The sequence below is a fragment of the Pezoporus occidentalis genome, unplaced genomic scaffold (assembly GCF_034315485.1).
Source record: "Pezoporus occidentalis ecotype Australia unplaced genomic scaffold, CSIRO_AGI_Poc_V1 ctg72, whole genome shotgun sequence".
Taxonomy (NCBI): Eukaryota; Metazoa; Chordata; class Aves; order Psittaciformes; family Psittacidae; genus Pezoporus; species Pezoporus occidentalis.
Window position 1 is genome coordinate 2,254,846 of NW_026916072.1, and position 17,692 is coordinate 2,272,537.

At 40.5% G+C, this 17,692-nt stretch overlaps 2 protein-coding genes across 6 annotated transcripts in view; both read left to right on the plus strand.

Annotated features, from left to right (window-relative positions):
* The window catches only part of IQCH (IQ motif containing H), a 55,220-nt gene extending 49,093 nt beyond the window's left edge, over window positions 1-6,127 (plus strand). For all 4 annotated transcript variants that reach the window (XM_062642633.1, XM_062642630.1, XM_062642631.1 and 1 more), the window contains 4 exons: window positions 590-715; window positions 2,065-2,126; window positions 4,356-4,464; window positions 5,802-6,127. In XM_062642633.1, the coding sequence (XP_062498617.1) occupies window positions 590-715; window positions 2,065-2,126; window positions 4,356-4,464; window positions 5,802-5,903 (399 nt within the window). In that variant the 3' untranslated portion in view covers window positions 5,904-6,127. The remainder of the gene's footprint in view (window positions 1-589; window positions 716-2,064; window positions 2,127-4,355; window positions 4,465-5,801) is intronic.
* A 3,994-nt stretch (window positions 6,128-10,121) lies between these two features.
* On the plus strand, window positions 10,122-12,835 carry CUNH15orf61 (chromosome unknown C15orf61 homolog). Of its 2 annotated transcripts, XM_062642586.1 has the most exons (3): window positions 10,122-10,532; window positions 12,122-12,277; window positions 12,358-12,835. In XM_062642586.1, exons 1-2 carry the CDS (start codon window positions 10,169-10,171, stop codon window positions 12,247-12,249), a joined length of 492 nt encoding a protein of 163 aa, XP_062498570.1. In that variant the 5' UTR covers window positions 10,122-10,168; the 3' UTR covers window positions 12,250-12,277; window positions 12,358-12,835. The 2 variants fall into 2 exon arrangements, with proteins under 2 accessions (XP_062498570.1, XP_062498569.1); XM_062642585.1 differs by having other exon boundaries at window positions 10,123-10,532; window positions 12,122-12,835.
* Window positions 12,836-17,692: the final 4,857 nt, after the last annotated feature.

Genomic DNA, 17,692 nt, shown 5'->3' on the forward strand with positions numbered 1-17,692 from the left:
CTTTAGGGGAGCATCTCTGTTCTTTAGTCCTGAGCACTGAGGAGAGTTTAAACTCCAACGCAGTGCTGGTTTTAATCTATAGTATCAAGTCCCCTGGCATCAGCTCTGTAGCTCCTCAATGACTTGCTGGAAAAATTACACACTCTAATGCCAAGGGGGAATGCTCAGTCTTGGAAAATCCCAATTTCAAATACAACTCATTATCTGCTTTGGAATTTCTCCTATTGGAAGAGCTGGCTCCAGAACAATGTATGTTACCATAGGGCAGGGTGGATTCACTTAGAATGACTTCACAGGGCTCAGTTACTGATGAAGCTGTGGAAATATCAAAGTGTGGTTCATAAGGAATGATGGTGTAGACCTGCTCTAGAATGTCAGGTCTGACATACAGTGTGAGGTGAGGATTGAATTTTGCTGCCTGGAAATGTCTGTGTTCAATAGACACTGTGATGGACAGGAATTCCTCCCAAGGGAGTCTTACTTCACACTTACATGAGTTCACTGAGAAAAAAGCCATTTAAATAGTGAATTGTTGCTTTCTGATCTAAACTGGTATGAAAATAAAGAATCCTGTATGATTTTTCTCTAGCCTGCTCCAAGAAGCAGCTGGTGCGCTGCAGCAAGCAGCCAACTGAGGCACTCCAGCCTTGCAGAAACCTACTATGGTGTTTTCCTCCAGACGTGTCAAGCTTGTGGGGTTGGATTTGACCTCCAGGTATGAGCAGAAAAGGTTAGAAAATGTGATACCCTGCAGAAATTGTGCATATAAAACCCTATATGGTGAAACCCGTCAGTACAGTGTAAAGATGAAGTGTTGTGTTTAGCATAATCTAATGTTTAAGTGTTCTGTTAAAAACACAGTGAGGTGATGCTCTGCAGTTTTGTGAGGAGGGCTTGGTATAAATCAGAATTCGTTATTTTCAATTGTTTTTGTGATGCTAATTAATGAACTCTTGAATTGCATAAAAGGTCTTCAGCAGTTCCTGTGCTGATGACTCTAATCTTGCAACTTGCCCGTTAGCTTGCTTCAGCTGGAATGCGAGTCTTGAAGAACTAAGAATCCATCTGATGTAGCATAAGAGGATGACAACATGTTTATGTTATACACTAGGGGGTGAGATGGGTTCTCTCTGCGAGACCACCAAAAGAATGCTGTGCAGATCTGCAGTCACCCAGAGCAGTGCTCGGGTTTTCCGAGAGCACTTGGCCATCATATGGCCCTTTCAGACACCTCTGTACCCAGGAGAAAAGATAAACCTTCAGAGGTCACAAGGTCGGGTAATAATGGGGAACAGAATGAGGAATGATGAAATGAAGATGCAGCCTGTGCTAGGGAAGGAAGTGCTTAAGGCTCTGAACACAACTGTAAGAGAACGAAATGTAAAAGCATTTAGGAGATGTTACACCAGACAGAACAGAGGACAGATTTCAGATCCCAGAGCACAGGGCTTCACTGGGAAAGGCAGAGCTTGAAGTGTTTTCTCTAAATAAATCCTCGCCAGGGATGAAACCTCACAGTGATACATGGTAACTTAGCACTAACTGCAGGTTTTGCTGCTCTCACCTGTATCAGGCCTGTGAAGAGCCAGAGCAGAAGGTTAATGCAGAGAGTGCATGTCCCGTGTATATCTGAGATGAAACAGATTCTAAGAACAGGAAAACGTAACCATATTCTGTATTTCAATGTAAGTGTCCATAAAGCTTTTAGGGGTTAACCTGTCTCTTGATAAAAATAACTGTAAGGAAATAATTTTTAAGATACTTATGACCATTTCCTACTGCTTTGGAACAAAAGTATTTGGTACTGAATAGACTCTGCTGTATGTATTGTATTTATATAAACCTAATGTATTCTTTACAGTAAGAGCAATATAAAGGTAATGTATTCTCTACAATAAGTTAGAGCAATAATCTGCTTACACTGAGCAGTAATCCATTATGCAGAATTCAAGCCTAGCCTTTCTTAGCTATGGGTATGTACTTACTGTCCCAGTATAATACATTTATTATCATTATCACTATTTAGGAATAATTAAAAAAACTTTTTGCCTTTTTATTTAACAGGAAAAACAGGGAACAGTTTTTATACTGTATGAAGATCAGCAGCGACAGAGACTGGGAATGATGTAAGTATACACAGCCAGTTCCATGGGGACATCTTGATGTGAAGGGAGCCCCACGGCAGCCTGGCCTCCGATGAAGGTTGGGAAGTAAACAGCGGGACAGCACACACTCAAGTTCACTAACTGTCACCTCCTGTTCAGAAAAGCAGAATGACTTCTTCTAAGATTGGCCTTCTGAAAAGTTTTAAGGAGGCTTTCATTTTAGTAATAAAAAGAAAAGTACAGGAATGTGCTTAGATCAAAGCCTAACTGCTGCAGACTAAACAACACAGCAATTAGCTAGATGCACTGTCAGATGCAATCTAGCTGTGAGGAGCAGAGGGATTAGCGCGGGCTTGCTTTTACAGGCAACATTATTAAAAACCTAACTACACGTGACACAGAGAAGGTTGGAGTTGAATGCCTTTTCTATATTGTTCTTCACAAGGTGATAAACAGCACTCAGGCAACAGCAGATCCCATAGTTTAGTAATTCTTTAGACATCTGAACCTCTCCCAAGAAGTCTTAAGAAAGCGTAACGCGCATGAATCTACTACACACTGATGGCAAACCTCTCAGAGAGAATTTACGTAAAGTTTAGTGCCAAAACAAGACGTAATGAATGCAAGGCTGCAAGCTCTGTTCTCAGTCTGTTCTGTATGTCTGGTGCTGGAGCTATTTCATTAATAACCTGGCTGAGAAAACAGTTTCCTCGAGTGCTGGATGTGACTGCAAGTATTTTGGAAGGCAGGAATAGAATTCAGAATGATCTCAGCAAATTGAAGAGACAACATGAAAAACAGAAATACATTAAGGTGGAACCAGCTGCAAGAATTACACTGAGATAGCAGTAATGGATACAAGGAACAATCAGCTTTGAAGAAGAGGTTCTGTGAGTTACAGTGGTTCACTAACTGCCTGAGAGACACCCTGTCATCATCTTATGGAAAAAGGGAAACAGAATAACCTGGAAGGCATGGGCAGTAATCCTTCCATTCTGCTCACAGTGGAGATGTTGAGTGTTCTAGAAAGCATGACTTACAAGGGCAAATTAAAGGGGCCTTGGAGAAGGAGGCAGAAGTGAGATCTGGTAACAATCCTTACATAAAAAGCCTCTGTGGGAAGGAAGAATCCCATCTCCATGTCTTGGGTAGTAGGACAAGAAATTAACCTCACTTGCAGCCAGAAAGATTCACGTTTAGCATTTCTGATAGTAAGGGAAGGGAAGAACTAATTACACTGTTCACTGTGGTCACCACTGACAGTGTTTAGTAACAGATTAGACAAACCTCTGTGAGGGTGCTACAAGTAGCATTGATCCTCCCCTGGAACAGGGAAGAGACTAAATGAATCCTGAAGATGGTTTCTGGGGCTACTATTCGTGCAGCCTGTACTGAGCTCCTTGTGGGTGAGGTGACTGCCAGTACACAAGCAAGTCAGCTTGGTTTAAAGCTTAGATGAGAGACACTGCATCGTACCTGCATTTCTGCTAGCTACTCTGGAACAACGCATCAACAAAACAGTACCTCCTGGATCACCATATTGACCTGGCAGTTAATATATTACCGTAATACTCTCAAATATGTTTGCCACATGTTCTGATCCCAGATTTGTGTTCCCTCAGACTTCCAATGCAAATCTTCAGTTGAAAATACTTTGAAGACTATTTCAAGAACAACAGATCACTGAAATACCTGAAACATCCGTGTGAATTCTCATCCAATTTACTACATTGCAGATCTACTGTCATTTCCAGTCAGTAACTGAGGTGCACTCTTCCGCCGCATAGTATCTTGTTCCCAAGATCATATCTATTACATCTGTATGGACTACTGAGAAACCAAAGCCTCCAAAGCTACAACTAAAGAGATGCTGATAACTGCTGCAGTTTCTCTCAGATGCCTTTCACAAATTGTAGGCAAAAGCAACAGTTCTTACGAGCTAATCTCTGTGTTTACAGTATTCTTCTATCTCTGTCCTAACTCAACAGTAGCCTTTTACATGGAGTAGTTGAAACCTCACTGCTTACTTCTGCTAAGTTGATTAATAAAAATTATTTATTGCACAAATCCTTTCTGTTGACAAGTTAAAATGGAGCCTCATCTTTCATATCTCCCTGAAGATTGCCACCTTGTGAGATTGAAAATACTCATTAAATTCCATCACCAGACAGGCACAAATGAGAGGGCGATTGTTTTTAAGCATGTGAGGGGAATCATTGGTAAACTCATTTGTTTGGATATCATTAACAGAACAATTGGAGAAGATCTCCAGGGGGTCCTCATGACCTTTGCTCGCAATCTCTTCATCATCCATCAAGAAATATCAGCACCTAATATGCAAGGCGAGACCAATTTTAAGGTGAGGTGTTAATTAACTAACGATCCTGGTTAATTTCTGTACAAGGGCTGAAAATACCTCATGCTGGATCATAAACAAGTGCTAAACCATTCCTTTTTTATCGTTAGCAGTATGTATTTTACACTGTCTAGGTCAAGATAGCAAGTCTCCCAAGGAACCTGTTAGTTAAATTTAAGTTTGAAACTTTTTCTTTGAAAAGAGACATACTTTAGTGTGAAATGATTTGTAATGTAATGCTCCTGACTGTCCTTTGTAAGAGGCAGGGAGCTCTTGGTACTGCCTCAGACAGGTCTGTCACAATTGTCTGGTTTATTCTAGAGGGGCACCATCAAAGTAGGAATCTTAAATTAGAAACAAACTTCTCAGTTTATAATAGCTCCTTATATTATTAACACGGATTTCTTTTAAGCAGGCAGCCACTGTGTGCTCCACCCATTAGTTCACATCCTTCACCTCACCACCATTTTCACAAGTCCATTTTGTTCCCAATTTCCCTGTGCTCTGAGGCTCCCACAGTGCCTGTCCCTGTGTGCCAGCAGATGCCCTGTGGTGGGGTGGGGGGCATCAGGACAAAGCGTGGGGCTCCTCACTTTGGGAGCATTCCCCCTGGAGCACCCACCTTTACTCCAAAGCTCCTCAGTGACGACCTTGCTGGCAAAAAGCAACCGTAAAGCAGAAATGAATCCAAACCCCTGCCCTGAAACGCACACTTGTCACAATACAGCTTTTTAGTTCCAGAGAATAGCTGAACTGTCCAGAGGGAGTTCTGCTAAACTCCATCATCTTTAACTTCAGAAAAACTCACCAAGATCCTGCCTGAAAACATTTTGTAGAAAGGGGAGCACCATGTTACAGACTTGTACCTTAACTTGCATATTTTCTACCAGGTTCTTTCCCATGTTAACCCTGACTGTACTTTCCTCTGCCAAGCGGAGCATAAAGTGAAGGTTTAGAGAAGATATAATTAAATTTCAACATGTTACAGAATAAGCAAAGAAAACCTTTTTCCAATATGAGGGAGTGAAAAGCAACCACTGAACTACAAAAGGGAACTCTCCTTCATAGTGACTTAACAACGATTTCCATATGTGAAATAGAGAAACTGTTAGCTAATCAAAAGTAACAATTACAATGAATTGTATTTATTTACCTGAGATTTGTATGTATTTACTAATAATTCCCACAACTGTCCCCAGAGTAAATTTAATTGGTGGTGCATCATGTCTTGTGTAACACTGGTTACCTTTGCAGGGCAAGCGCTACCAGATGTGCATTTTGGCTGCTGGATTTCATTATAATGCCCATTAAACAATTTGTATTCCTTGAATCTGTTGCAGATGGCAATTCAAGATATCGAAGCAATTCTAGGAATTACAGCAGAAAACAAACTGAAATTGCAAGAGGAGCAACCTTCAGCAGCAGATGCTCTGAAAGAATAGTTAACGGGAAATGTTTAAGTGCCTTATTCTTTATGCTCCTGGAAATGCTTTTTCATCTGTAAGAACAGATTTGGTTTTCCTTCTGTACCAGCATGTGAGGGAATATTAACTGAGAGAACAGTTCTGATTTCTGAGTGTGGTGTTTAGAAGAATATCCCTGCTTTCACAAAAATAAACTGCTGAAAAGCAGAGGATCATGATAAACACCTCTGTTCATACTGTCATTACTGAAGTACAGTATCTGAATTTGAAATCTTATTAATAGGGGTCATGCTGTCTTTGTCACCAAATCATACAAAGAGATCATGCTCCACTGAAGAGTCCTGTAACCCTAAATTCTCTTTCAAGCCTACTTTATTCTAAAACACAGACTCTAACATGAAAATAGGTCCAGTGTTGTTCTGCCTATACATACACTTAAATGCCATCGTAGCAGTAAGCCTATAACCAAGATTCCTCTTTAGAACTGATTGTCCATATTCTCTTTCACTATTTCTTTTGTTATCTACAGATTCTTGAAGCATTTTTTCATGTTCATTTTTCAAATTATCAGAAATACTAGTAATAGCACTAGTTAAACAGTGGAGTGTGAAGGGACTGTCCTGGGTTTAGCAGTAGCAGTCATTTTTTCTCCTCAGTAGCTGGTGCAGCACTGTGTTTTGACTCTCGGCCTGGGAACAGAGCTGATAAAAAAATGACAGGGACCATACTTGTACTAAGATTCCCAATGTACCATGACTTTACAGATCCATCTGTCCATCAGGTAGATCCTGTATTTCAGACACTGGTGAGTTTTTTTTGTCATCGTTTCTGTGCACTGTTATGTTAAAGGACTACGGGTACATTTGTAAAATCATCCACCACATCTCTCATATCCCAACAGACAACACTGTTAATTTTACTATGGAGAGTACATTTTATCCACTGGATGGATACTGCTGTCCAAGCATGTCAGCTATCTTTGAGATTACTTCCCAAAAAGCTCAGGCAAAACCAGTTTTTAAGACAAACAATGAATGTGACCAAGCAGTTGCAGATCAGCACCCAGGTTTGTTGGTGCCGAGGTCTTTGATCTGTTACCTTCATAAATAATCTTTCGTGTTAATGTTCTTCTCTTCTGCTTTGATCGCAGAAGTAATTATTGCAGTGAGAATGCTTGCATAAATGCTGATCCCTGTTCCAGATAAAACTCCAAAAGTATTTTTGTTTAATTCTTGATTTTGTTCCATTCTTACATGTAATCTCAATACAGTCTTGGGTTTAAGTATTCCAGCACCCACAGATTTTTCTAACAGGAGATTTAAACAGTGAATGAACTTCCTGGAAGTGTCTATTCTTTATGGTTAGAAATGAAAGTAACAGGTTATTTTGGGCTGTGGTATAGGTAATAATCTCTTGCTTGACAAGAAATAATGCACTAAAAAGGATAGTATATATGCTTATTAGATCTTCTAAAAGATAAGATATATTTATTCTCTGTTCTACTTTGAGGGGCTGCAGAAAAGTATGTTGAAGCATTTATAAAGCAGTCTCTCGTTTTACTGCTAAGCAGCTCTTTGTAGATAGATTCCTCACCCAGTCTCGCGCCCAAGCTATGGAACTCCCCAGTTTGCTTAGCAGAAGCAATATCCTAGGGGACAAGGAGGCACGGGAGAGCTCAGGAGTACCAGCCTAGGAGGCAGCTAGTTTTGTAAGGGTTAAGGAAAATTAAGCCTTGATCTAAGCCAGAACAACATAAGGTCTGAGAGGCTCATTAGTTTACTGGCACTTAATAGACTGTAGTGTCCTAGGAGTAAACGAAACCTGCACTTCCTTATGTTTTGTTCTATTCTGACAAAAGAAAACTACCTGTTTTTGCAGGAAACAAGTGACCTGAAAGTTCCTGTGGTGAGAGAGATTTCTCAGTACGTGCAAAGTGTGAAATGTATTTTGAGGGGGAAAAAAAGTTTTTAATTACTATTAACACTTCTGAGTGTTGAGCTCATGGAAGGATTGCAACTGCTTTACAGTCTCTCACATTCAAGTGTCATGCTGGTGGTGCCAAAATTGTATTTTTTTTTTTAGCAATACAGCAGATATAAAATGAAATTACAATCTTTAAAAAAAAAAAAAAGTTAGATATAGTCATGATTCCTTGCTCACACAACTGGATTATTTATTCCCGCTCACTAAAGGAGTAATAGGGTCCTTGAGCTGCAGTTTGAATTTCAGGGCATGATCTAGACTGGGAAGAAAACAGAGCAAGTGTGAAATGGAGAGATAAAATATGGCCCAGGTATGGCTGCTCATCAGAAATTGCCCAAGAATAAAAAGGGGAGTGGGCATTAAGCCCAAGTTTCCATATTCAGAATGAGCACAGAGCAAAATAGTTCATCAGCACAACCACTTCCGGAGGTCTTCTGAAATACTCACCCTACCCATTTCCTGAAAGATCTCCAGTACCTCATTCAGAGGGATGGATCAGGAGAATTTTACCACCTTCCATCTAGGTTAAGGTAACAAATCTCTGGAATTTTAAGACTAACCTGGCACTCAGCATTTCACAGTAATTACCTAACATCACCGCAAAATGTCACAATAAAACATCAATCCCCAATTAACAAATCACCTAAGAGGTACTCCCCCTTACTATACACTGATCCTCTCCATTTCAGTTTAGACTACAGATTTTGTTACAGCAACCAGATACTAAAGATAAGGAACTACAATCATCAACAACCTTTATGAATGTAATTTAATATATCATCTCAACTGAAGAACAGCTAGACTGGTTTTTAGTTACATCACAAGAATATGCATTTCAGGAGACTATTTTGATGTAAAAATGATCAAACTCTACCAGAACGCAATGAACACAGAGGCCTGAACTGCGCAAACATTATTAAAAGAAGACATTTGGAAGAATGCTTTGTAATGCTTCCAACCTCATCTTTAGGATGTTTGGTCATGATTCTTGCATACTTTAAAAAGTATGCAATGTTTTGCTCTGCAGTTGTAAATACAGATGCTACTTCATTCCATTTGCTTGAAGTAGAGGTGTGAGGTTATGCTGCCACAGGCAACACAAAGTTAACGGCAAAGTATCTTGAAATAAATAACTTAAGAATAAAAATAATTATCATATACCCACTTTATAGCAATAGGTTTGTAAGAGGTAATTTTGACCATGAAATAAACAGCAGAATATTACTTCTAAAGTATGTTACCTCAGCCCTTCACCACAGACGGTCTCAGTATCCAATTCCAAGTTTTCTATCCTCAGTTATTGTTGCCACTAATAAAGAAAGATATTAAAGTTAACTATATGCTCTATTAATTATAGGAAGGGGAATTTGAGTCAAATTTGTTACTGGCAATGATTAATAATTACTGGTTCCATACACATGTAGTACACTGCAGTACATAAACACGGGACATTGTGGAGTAGTAACTGATTGATTAGCACATCCATACTACATAGCTCAATGGTTTAAGATTGCTGAGTTTGAGATACTGCTCACAATTATTAAAAGGAAAAAATCTGTTCCCATTTCTCTGTTTTTCTGTACAGAATTTTGTACTTTTTCCCTCTAATGTAATGTTTAATGGTTCAGAAACCTGCTTTTTATTTAGAGAAAACATAGCATGGTTTGGGTTCAAAGGACCTTAAAGCTCCTCCAGCTTCAACCCCTGCCACGGGCAGGGACACCTTCCACTGGAGCAGCTTGCTCCAAGCCCCTGTGTCCAACCTGGCCTTGAGCACTGCCAGGGATGGGGCAGCCACAGCTTCTATGGGCACCCTGTGCCAGCGCCTCAGCACCCTCACAGGGAGGAATACTGGGTATAACCTTAAAATATTTTGCTTCGAAAGAGTCTAACGCTTGCAAAGAACCATTTTTAACGTGGCAAATTCCACCAAGTAAAATTAATGCAGTTTAGCGTGGCTTTTATGCAGCGTATGTTAACCTGGTGGACGCTGTGGCCGCGCGGATGTGCCAGCGGCAAACGATCCGCAGACAAAACCATTCCTAATGCTATAACTGCCGGAATCGGGGATATTTTAACTCGCTGTAACGAGACCTCACGTACCCTTCCCGCTGCTGATGCTCCCCTCGGGCTGTGCGGGGCAGGACGCACCGGGAGGCTCCGTTCACCGCAGCGCAGAGCCCGCCCTCCCCTCACACCAGCCCCGCCGCCGCTGCCCCTTCCCGCCCTCCGGCGAGCCGGGCGCAGGCGCTGAGGTGGCGCACGCGCGCGGGCCGTGGCCGTGGGTGCTGCTGTGGTTAATGGCGGGGGGGGGGAGGCTCCAGCCCCGCGGGATGCTGGCGCTGAGGCGGCTGCACGAAGCGGTCGTGGGGCTGCTGCTGTGGCGGGGGGCGGCAGCGCCTCGTCCCGCCGCCTCGGAGGTGCTGAGCCAGCACCTGCGGCAGCGCGGCCTGCCCCACTGGACCTCGTACTGTGTCAAGTACAGCGCCGTCCGCAACGACCAGTTCGGCCTCTCCAACTTCAACTGGCGGGTGAACGGCGCCAACTACCACATTCTGCGCACCGGCTGCTTCCCCTTCATCAAGTACCACTGCTCCCGCGCCGCCCCGCAGGACCTGGCCATGCACAATGCCGCCTTCAACGCCCTCAAGGTCCTCAATGCCGGTAAGGCGCGGAGCGGCCCGGCCGGGACCGGCGGCCTCCCCTCAGCTTCCCCCGCCGGCTGAGGCGGGCGCAGGGGCGAGGCGCCTGAGGCGCGGGGCAGGAAGGGGTGAGGTAAAGCGGCGCTCGCTGGGGAGGGCCGGGGCCCTGCGGGTCGGCTCCGTTCCCCTGAGGTGAGGGATCCCCCCGCGACTGCCTCGACCTCCGGCCCCGCGGCCGCACCGGGCGGCGTGAGGAAACGGTGTAAATCAACATTCCTCGGGGGTTTTACCGAGTTCGCGTTTCGCTGTCCTGTTATTGAGGCGTCTGACATCATCGGGGATGGATAATTACCCAGATACAGATCTATGTTCTCTTACCGTGGGTGAGATCCTCGCCTCTAAGCAAATACACGAGCGCCAGCTGAAGGGAAACTGTTTCTGAGAGAGTGCCTGAGCGAATCTTTGCACCTGACATCCAGCTTTCATGTGGGCCTGGACCCCTGAAGTGCTGAGCAATATAAAGGCTTATAAATAAAAATGTACTCTTAGTACATTATTAATATAAAAATAGCTATAGATAGTATTCAACACTTTACCTGTGCATACACTGCGTACTTAAATGCTAGCAGCGACAGTGGCATAATTAATTCTATGAGTTTTAATATTTCATTAAAAAATAAATTTTCATTCACTTTAAAAGTTTTTAGTGGCTTTTTTCTAAAATATGCCCACTAATCATAATTTCCTGATCTTTACAGACTTAGAAGATCACAAAGATTGTTTTATTAATAACAGCTTTAAATCTGATTTTATTTTCCCTTCCACACAGACGTTTTATCTGCCCCATCTTTCCTATAGTTACCCTGAGTGTTTCGTAGTTAAATGATTGGTGAACATGTGAAAAGTCACCTCTTTCACCTGAGAATCTAGCTTGAGCACTTGAGTAACTTTAAGCACATTAAATTCAGTGTTTCTGTGCTGAATTTGGGGCCTAAATCCATCTGTGTTTTTTCCCCCTATATTAAGTAAAATATTGTTGTCTGTAACAGATGGGTGACTTGACAGTGCTAAAAAAATGGTACTTTTTATATATAGGCCTTCCTACTCATTCCAGTTTTGTTGGAGTTGGTAGTGTTAACTACTGAATTGATTTTCCCAAGAGCAGCTTCATGTTGATCATGTGAAGTTGCTGCCTATTTTCCTTCGTATCTCTGCTTTCACACGTGAGAAAGCCTGAACTGGTTAACTGAGTGGCTGTCCAGAGAGTTTGGGTTTTAGTATTTCCATATATATTTTTTGTAATCAGTAGAAATCAGGCTATATACATGACCATGTTCCGCTTATGTCATGCTGCTGTCCTCCCATTTTCTTTTTCTATTAATTTCTGTGAATTGCTGCTTTTCTTAAGCTACTTCCTGATTCTTTTACGCTTAAAGAGTATTATGTACTGATAGCTGCTTGTAAACATTTCAGTAAAAGCAAAATGTGGATAAGGCAGGTTTTGGAGGAATACTTTCTTTCTAATTTCATTTTGGAATCATCAACACTATTAATTGGTGGGTTTAATTTTCCTGGCTTCTCTGTATGTAATGTGTTTTTGTCTTTTCTTAGGCATCCCGACTTTACTGTATGGAATTGGCTCCTGGCTGTTTGTCAGTGTCACAGAGACTGTTCACACAAGTCATGGCCCAGTTACTATTTATTTTCTAAATAAAGAAGATGAAGGCGCAATGTACTGAAATCACACCCTCAAGTACCTGTCCTCTGGTGGGTTTCTGTGTTAGAGCTGCTACAAATATCTGTTCCCTTTGACTAAAGACAACTGAAGGCAACTGTTTTTTTTACAGTGGATTTCTTGACTTAACATCCTGCCTTCAGGAAGCTGCATGGACTTCTTGGTCAGAAGAGATTTATTTTTGCAGAGGTTAGTAAAGCTGAAAAAGTAGAAGCCTTGGTAGAAGAATTAATATTTCTAAGGGTGTTAGAATTTATGGAAGTCAGTGACTAGTGCTGCTGAACAAATTGTGCTAATTTAAAGCAATACACCTACCAACTTAGAGAACTGAAATGTAGCATGTGGGAAGGAAACTGTGAATACATTAGGCCTTTTCAGAATTACTCTGAAAAGATGAAGCTGCTCAGGTTTAGACTCTTGACTGGATGTTTCATGATGCATTAATTGTCATAGCTGCAAGTGTCTGGATGAAACCATTGCACTTACTAGTCACAGTTGCCTGGAAGACTGGAAAAATACCACCCAAAGAAGTTACAAATGGCTGTATCATACTTCTTCAAGTAATATTTAAATAAAATATCTAAAATATGGTTTATGTTTGTATCTTTTGCAATTCTTGAACTCCAGATACCTGCTTTTTCTGTTGTTGCTTTATATACTTTATATATATGTTTATTTTATATGTATATGCTTTATATATATTTATTGTTACTTCTTTATAGGTAAGTAACAGACCCTAAGTAATCTAGAAGATTGACCTCTGTGCTAATTTACAAAGTGCTATTTTTCATTAATAAAGGAGAATCAGAAGAGTTCTGCCTTGTTTTTTCAGTGCAGAATAGCTGATTTTCTCCAGCTGTAACTGAGCACAGCTGTAACATGCACATATGATAATGGGATGACTTACATTCAGATGGAACCAAAGAAAAAGCTTTTAGGGAACTGTTTGGATGGTGGAAATGTGGAATTATTGGATAGTAAGTTCAAACAATGGAAACACCTGTACAGGGTGTATTACAGGATTATGTCTAGTGTTAGTGCCAGTGAAAACTGCTGTCTGTTCCAACTCCCACATCTGGTGACATAAGTTGATTATTCAGTTGTCATAAGTAGCAAGATAAATGTAAAATGGGTGGGTACTGGGGATGGAGAGGAATCCACATTCCTAAATAAATTATCATCAAGCTACAGCTACAGTATAATTTCATTTAAACACTTTTTTACTTAATTCTAGATAATGGAATTGTTTGCCACTTAATGAAGCAATACATGTGGTTTTTCTAAAGCAACACTAAATAACATTTTAATCATAGAAGTGCTGGCACTCTTCTGTTTAATTCTGGAGCATACTCTTGACATGAGGTAAATGGGTCTTAAAGCTGAAGAGATGGTATCACAAGAAGCGTTGTTAATAATAAAAATTAGTGTTAGTATCTTTCTAGAACTGATTTTCTCTGTATTGGATGAAGTTAAATAACTGCAGCTCATAAGTTAAAGTCAGATATTATCATTCATTGCCATGGACCTGGTCAATACTTCGCTGTAAAGGTTTAGTCTCTATGCAGGGTTGATAAAATGGTTTTTAATTACTAGACTATAAATACCGCTCTTCATTGGAGTTGCACCTCCACTCGCTGCAGCTTGTTTGATTTCTGATAATGTGTACTGCTGACTTTGCTTACCTATTTTTCGATAAATGCAGGCAACATGACTCCTTGTCCATACAGTGATGGGCAAGTCTCCTTAGAGAACATCTCTGACAAACTACCCTATTGATCCCTGCAATTCTGTGCTGCTTGCAGCATTAAATAGAGACTTGATTTCTTGTTCAATGATCTCACTGTGTAACAATTAAGCAAATGTAATATTTTCTTGTATTACATGAAAATCAATAGACCTCTTGCTCTTATGAAGTTGATCATGCTAAAGGATGAACTAGAAGATGTCTGAGGGCAGAGTGCAAATATAGTATCATTCCTTCATTTCATTAAGGCTTGTATGTGACCTGTTACAGACCTTAAGAGGGAAAATATGCTATTTATAAGGGCTAATGCTTGAGTTACTAAATCATGACAAAAATAATTTTCAAGTATGAATGTAAACCTACTTGCTTGTCTTCAACCAAAGGTAAAATACTTCATCTGGCCGTCTCTTTTTGCTATAAATACTTAGTGAGTATTTCTTTTAATCGTCTATCTTAAGTTTTGGCCTGAACACAAGATGGAAATGTTGAGGGCCAAAAAGATTCAAGGAGATCAGTGCTGTCTTGTCTCAAATATTTCTGTAAGCCTCAGGGGAACATGGGAAGGGCAAGCAAGGATGAGCACCCTGTCTGTTGTTCTGAGCTGAACCTTTCATCTTTACCTCTCTAATCCCCATGAACTCCTGTCTTGTGGCAGCCAGCCCCTGAAGGGACACTGGATATGAGGAGAGCTGGGTCTTCTGTTGTGAAGCAGTCCAAAGGAACTGAAGAGTGGCCCTGAAGTGGGCTTTAAAGCTGAGCTGCTGGCAGTGTGGTTGTTCAAAGGTGCCTTAATTGCACATGCACAGCACCTGACTCTTGCCTGTAATGGCCTTTTGGGTTGTGTTGGAACCCCATTGCTTCAAAAGGCAGACTTGTAGGGAACCAGGCTTTGTTAATTCCTCTGTTAATTGTTCTAACTAGCACCCTCCTTTTTGTATGTATTATACTATGCATGTGTTGTGTATGAAACACACTAATGTTGACACCTATTTTTCTATAGATGAAGCATAAAATGACCCTTCTAACTTCTTGCAGATTTGCTCTGCACCCCTTCCATGTGAAATGAAGTGCAGTTTATCTTGTAAGTCTTGTCTTAATTATCTCTTCACTGTATTCAAGAATGATGTTTAAACGAGAGATGACATAAAAAGGCAGGGAGCTTTGTTTCACCTCACTTAACAACTACTTCAGATTAATGAAACCTTAGCCTAAGCCCAGAGGATCAGGTAGCCACTTCTTGTAGCAGTCTTTTTAAACAATAATGACTACTGAGGGCATCTTAACCTAAACGAGTGCTTAGCATTACATCTTACCCAGGTCAGTGGTCTCAGGTATCCCAGTTAAACTGTGTTACTGTAAATTAATGGAAAATGTAACTGCGCTTTGCTGAAAGATCAATGTCCAATAGAGGCTGCACAATCAAATCTTGTTGCAATGATTGAGGTCCTTAATTGCCTTTCAAAGATAAGGTGGTAATCAACATAGGTTTAACTGATCTTTTTTACCAGTTCAATTACATGCTAATGACTGCAGCCAAGTCAGGATCTTTAACTACTTATTAAATCTTACGTTTGTGGTGAAAAATTACTTAAGCCACACAATCGATAAAGCCCAGGTCTTAATTACTATATTTCACTTTTATACCTTTTTGTATGTGTGGTAAATGTTTCGCTAGAGACTGCGTAGCACTTACGACAGTACCCAAGAAATACTGTTTTCTGGTATTCTCTTCTTCCAAATTGTGATAATGTGGGTGTTTCTATGTTTGTTTTACTGAAGTAATGCAAACATGTTCCAGCAGCTCACTGTTTTTAAATATCAGTTTTTAATATATAATAGCACTCCTTTTGTCACTAGAAAATATACTGCTTGCTAACATTCAGGTGGGCACAGTTTCAACATGAAGTTTTTAACTTTTTTCCAATTTAAATGAAAGTTATATTTAGAGACTAGTAAGGATTGATCTTCCCAATTGTTTAAGATTAGTACTCTCACATTATCTCAGAAATAAGTTGCTGTGACTTCTCCTTCTTGATCTTCCCTGGAGCAATATCCAGTGCTTTTCTCCGGTTTTCCAAGAAACCTGGAACCAACTGACCTTTCCTTGACTGAAGTCTCATCCATCCTCAGCTTCGTGTGTTGACCTACTGTAATTCTGAGCGTGTAGCAGCATTAGGTAGAACCTTTTTGTTTTTTTTTTCTTTGATCTTTGTTTTTGCATATTAGTGCTTACTCTGGTTTTACCTATTTGTGCTTACTCTGCCTACAGAAGTTGGCAGGCATGAGCAGATCTCAGTTTCTCAGACTCCAGTGAAGCACAGCAACAACAGAACTGCCTGACAGTGTGAAGTACCTGTGCTGGTATGCAAGTTGGAGCTACCCGGTGCCTGTGTTTATGCTTGCCATGCTCCCGTGTGCTCAGTGAACATACGAATCTGAAATTATGTGAAACAGTAATGATATCCATAACCTCAGCCTTAATCTGAGTCAGTCATCTGAGAGAACTCAGTCCTTTTTGAGCTGTTATGGGGCTGGTATCGCCTACTTAATGCAAAGCAGTTCCAACTTGGTAGAGTAGGAAGGGGGGTTAATTACTCATCAACAGAGAGAAAGGCTATTCAGTTTTTCTTTCCTGGATGGATTTGGTAGAAAGGATACCTAGAGTGGGGCTGAGAATGAGCAAAAAAAGGTCGGGTTTTAAGAAGCTCCTTGCTGCAGCCTGGTACTTTTCGGCTGTAAGTACTCTGAAACCTATGGATACTCCTTCCAGTAGTAATGCTTTCTGCAAGAGTGGAACAGGAACCCAGAGTTCACTCTTCCAGCCTTCAAAATTGTCCCTGCCCTTTGTTATGGACAAATTTAAATTTTCTGATGAAACAGAATAGATTGGAATCATTCTATAGGCAAGAAAAACTGAGTAGAAAACTGTGAGTTGACTAAATAGTCCCCTAGAATAATCTAATAGCAGTAAAAAGATCCTTGATGTCTAAATCTCTCTGCAAACTGTCATTATAGGCCTCCCTGATGCACATTATTATTGAATGGAATTTAAGTATTTCTTAATAGTTGTATGCCCTTAGGCCTTTGGTTTAGACCAACTTTGCCTGAAACAAAGGAGATTTTGCTTCATGATTATTTACTCTGGCCATTTAATTTAAATTAGCTTTTGCTGTAACTCCTTAATCATGTTCAGTGCAGAAAAGTAAGTTATTAATTCTGAGAGTTGTCATGATTTAATCCCAAAATATAGGTATTATGGAAGTAGATGTCATGCTATACTTTCTGGGGCTGTATGGTTTAAATACACCTAAGAAAAAGTGGCAGCTTTGGGGAATTGCAGCAAGGGGAATATAGAATAAGAATGAATGGGAATGTAAACTAAAAACAGTGACTAAAATACTCCAAGTTTATTTAAAGGATTTTTTTTATTTCTGGAAAGACTTAAGATGTTATAACTGTGATTGCATTTAAGTCTTTTAAATAAAGCATGTGTGCAGTAGAACATCAAAATTTGCATTAATGATTGGATACCTGATGTCAATTACTGACCTCTCTGAATTAGTATGTGAATAAATACAGCTGAAGTAAAGAGGGCTAATGTATCACCAAATATTTATTACTCATAGATGAGTGTAGTTTAACCTTAATTACTTATGCTAATCCATCATAATGTGCTAGTAAACGCACTGCAATGTTTTTGTAG

Bases quoted from the DNA above. Each gene is read 5' to 3' on its own strand.
- CUNH15orf61 (XM_062642586.1), top strand. From the start codon at position 10,169: ATGGCGGGGGGGGGGAGGCTCCAGCCCCGCGGGATGCTGGCGCTGAGG. The intron at 10,533-12,121 runs GTAAGGCGCGGA...GTCTTTTCTTAG, and splicing joins CCTCAAGGTCCTCAATGCCG to GCATCCCGACTTTACTGTAT.